The following is a 4017-nucleotide window of genomic DNA, read 5'->3' as shown; positions in this document are numbered from 1 at the left end:
CACGTAATGTATGCGTGCGCTCTGTAGGGATGTTTTGAATGGTTTTTGCAAAATACTCGATAATGTCAAATCGCACATCGTTAAAACAACAATTACGATATTATCGCAGACGATATATATCGCACACCCCTACTACTAGGTACTTATACTATATTGACTGGGTTAAATAGAATTGTATTTCTAAAATGAGACTAAAATACAATTTTCATTGACTAAAACTAGACTAAATGTCATCAGTTTTCGTCGACTAAAACTAGACTAAAATGCTCAGACTTTTAGTTGACTAAAACTTGACTAGACTAAAAAGAGTATGAACGTGACTAAAACTAATAAAAACTAAAATGACAGTTTCACACAAAGACTAGACTAAAACTAAAATTAAAACAGCTGCCAAAAACAACACTAACTCAACCTCATGTCATTTCAAACCCATAAGACTGTTTAATCTTCGAAACACAAATTATTTTTAATGAAACTTGAGAGGTTACTGTCCCTCCATTGAAAGGCCAGGTAACCAAAACTTAGAAGATCCAAAAAGGTAATAAAGGCATTCTAAAAACAAATACATATGACGGGCGGTTAAATCGAAGTCTTTTAAAGAGACACAATGACTTTTTATGATGAACATATTTCATTTAATGAGTGAACTATCCCTTTATTACTCATTTTAGAAACAAACAAAATCTTGTAAAAAAAATAAATAAATCGTTGTGACTTTTAAAGTGTGTTTTGTTTTTCCCATCACTGTGTTGTTTTCTGCAGGCCTGCACACCCGTTCAGGTGATGGTCTCTCCAGGCTCTCCAACCTTTTGTAGCTGGTCCCCATCTTGTGATTTCCAGCAGAAACCTCAGGTTGGTCCGCTTCTCCTAAAGCACTTAACATCGTAGATGAAGCATTTTAAAACACTTTATCCCATCTGTCCTTTTATTACTATGTTGATCTGTAGATTCCAGCATCTCGCAGCCGGTCAGTGAGTGTTGGAGAGCAGTGGCTACAGAGGAACAGCGCCCCCACCAGATCCCAGACCATGAGCACATCTCCCTCCAGAGGGCACTGTTCATTCAGGTATTTGCCCATGCTTAGTTAAATGCTGCCCTCTGAAGTTATGAAAAAGATCTCTTAAAGGGCTCATCAGATGAAAATCTTAACTTTTTCTGTGTTTAAGTGCTATAATTGTGTGTCTGGTGCATCTACCAACTCAGAAAACATGAAAGAACCCAGTAAGTTTGGTTTTGTAAGCCTTTCTCTGCAAGCATGTGAGAAAATGAGCCGATCAGATTTCTCTCCCCCTCTGACGTAGGAAGGGGTTCTTATTATAATATTACCGCCCATTAATCTGCACGTTTCCACCCACGGCACTTAGCCGCCATTGTTGTTTTCACAAGCGACAGCGGTGTACATGTTCTGATGCAAAAGTCCGCAGAAAACATGCTAAATGTTCTGTTGTTGGCTGCACAGATGAACACAAATAATTATTTCACGAGTTCGCACTAACATATAATATGATTGAGCAATTAGTAGCATATTTGGCATGCTGTCCAGAGGGAGGGCTCTGAGCTCGGGATAGAGCCCGAACCCAGAGAACCCCCCCGTCATGCCAACTTGTGGAAAATGTTCATCCGATGAGCCCTTTAAGCAAAGATACATTTCTATTAATGGATGTTTTGAAGTCATAAATATTAATAAGACTGGTCACTCTGACTGCATTATGTTACTCCACAAAAGTCATTTTTAAAAGTTATATCATGCAGAAATAAGATAACTGTACATTTTAATATTTTCAATATATATATATATATATATTCTTTTCGTGTCCTTAGGAAGAGCCGAGGTGAGGCCAAAAAGTGCCGAAAAGTGTATGGTGTGGAGCGTAGGGACCAATGGTGCACCGCCTGCCGCTGGAAGAAAGCCTGTCAGCGGTTCCCAGACTAAAAAAAAGACAAGGAAGAATCTCTATTTTCTTTCTTTCCTCCAACTATTCCCTGCGCTGTAGAGGACCTGTTTTTTCACTTTTCTACCTTTTTTGTTTTGTTTTGTTTTCCTACCAGAGTTAAAAGTGTTTTGTTATGTTTTCCCACACAGTGAACACTGGTACTAGCTGTCGAGACCGTGGAATAGTAGGATCCCAACCCCTCAAAGTTGAATTCTGCCCTCTCACGAGACTAAAGTGTAATCCTGTATCTGATCAAGGTGTTTTTCTACCCCAGTCCTGTACTTCATCCATACCTGAGATATTTAAGTGATTGTTGATTTTTGTATACTGTGGACAATGTATTGCTTTGAGCATTTTCATGATGTTTTTCTATTGATGTTTTGTTAGCCTGAAAGGTGTAACAGTATAATGTCATGTATTGTCTTTTTTTTCTACGTATTTACTCTGAATTTAGTCACAACTTTTGAGTTTCGCAAGGTTTGACTAAGGTCGTATGCCATAGCGCTTCCTAATCTAAACTGCCAGATATAAAGCTACAGTGGTGATGAGTGAATGATGTTGGCCACATCAGTGGCTACAGTATGTTGTCTGATGGAGATAAAAGTGCAGCTATAACCTTTTGATTGAATACCAAAGTGCTATTGCAAAGAGTTGAAGGGAGCTTGACTGAATATTGCCCATAGAATAGATTGGGCTTGTTTCCTTTTGTATGTTTTGTCATCCTTCCAAAAAGTGTTAAGGTCTTGTACAATACTGGAACATCCCCTTGGGAACATCTAAAAGGATTTGAAAGTGTAACATCATATTGAAAAAAAAGAAGAAGATATTATGTATGATTAAAAAGACACAAGATAAAATATGCACATTTCAAAAGCTTGTCATTTGTGCATGACAAATAACAAGAACAATCGTAAAATTCTTTTATTTGCCTTTTGTGTGCATTTCATGTACAAGAGGAAAGGATTAAAAGAAAAGAAAAAAAAACACTTTCCAAAAATGCTTGCAGAATGTGTTTGAAATGAAAAATATTCACAAAGCCAAGATGTCTATACACACAAAACCATACATTTATATGCAGAATACTGTAAAGTACACCGAAAGACTATTTGCTAGTTCTTTCTTTACATGTTGGGTGTCAGTTTTCAAAACCCATTCTGATTATTAATGGGAGGGAGAATCTGTCAAGCACTAAGATGAACATGCACAAACAAATGCAGAAAGCTGGAACACATGCTAAGCCGCATTTCTGCAGCACCAAACTGATTTGCAAAAATAATGACTGAATAGTTTTTAAACATATACTGATCCACTTTTTTTATTGTTAGGACAAAAATGGTAATCCCGCCCCCAAACTCACGCCATTGGCAGAGAGCCGCCCCCTCGTATTCTGATTGGCTAACATGCGCGGGTCGCTGTTTTGTTTACAAAGTCTAAAGTTGTCGTTTATTTTCAATGATAATAGAGTGGTGGAACTATGATACCACTTTGTAGGCAAAAACCCGGGAGCGAGTTAGCATTTTAGCACTTCCGGTTCCATGGTCCCAGAGTCAATGGGTTTTTTGAATGGGATTTTGGTTAAATCGCTAAAATAAGGTCCGTGGTTCACACAGGCTCAAGATACTTTCACGTTTTATTCCACGACATAAAACACATCAGTTACACCCCACTCGTAATTTTTTTAAACTGTTACGTTTCTTAAAAAAGACGGTTGCTAACAAGTTGCTAAATGGGACTACAGGCGCTGTCGGAGACATTAAACGTCATCACGCCGAACAGTTTACCAATTTACAGTATTTTCCAGTCGTAGTATAATTTGTAATACAATTAATTGTAGAATAACCAATTAATAGTTTCCCGCATTTTATATTGTTGGTCGACGATGTTTTTTTGTTTTGCCCTGAAATGCAACACAAGTCTTCAGATGGAAGATGCTCGTTTTATCGCTTTCCTACTGATGCGGAGACTGGGTTCGTAAGGTAAACTCATATTACGATTATTCCATGTAAACACCACATTTAATGGCTTAGTCACGGTGAAAGTGAAACGTTAACGATGCATAGTGCTTAAAGCCACGTTAAATGTG

At 37.8% G+C, this 4017-nt stretch overlaps 1 protein-coding gene across 1 annotated transcript in view; it reads left to right on the top strand.

Annotated features, from left to right (window-relative positions):
- The window catches only part of LOC107726410 (zinc finger protein 395-like), a 10629-nt gene extending 7470 nt beyond the window's left edge, over nucleotides 1–3159 (top strand). The window contains exons 8-10 of the mRNA XM_016535966.1: nucleotides 763–852; nucleotides 948–1066; nucleotides 1822–3159. Coding sequence (XP_016391452.1) covers nucleotides 763–852; nucleotides 948–1066; nucleotides 1822–1933 — 321 coding nt within the window. The 3' untranslated portion in view covers nucleotides 1934–3159. The remainder of the gene's footprint in view (nucleotides 1–762; nucleotides 853–947; nucleotides 1067–1821) is intronic.
- The last annotated feature ends 858 nt before the right edge of the window (nucleotides 3160–4017 follow it).

Source organism: Sinocyclocheilus rhinocerous, unplaced genomic scaffold (assembly GCF_001515625.1).
Source record: "Sinocyclocheilus rhinocerous isolate Xijiao unplaced genomic scaffold, SAMN03320098_v1.1 scaffold605, whole genome shotgun sequence".
Classification (NCBI taxonomy): Eukaryota; Metazoa; Chordata; class Actinopteri; order Cypriniformes; family Cyprinidae; genus Sinocyclocheilus; species Sinocyclocheilus rhinocerous.
Note: the sequence above shows the minus strand (reverse complement) of the source record. Positions and strands in the feature narration are given on the sequence as shown.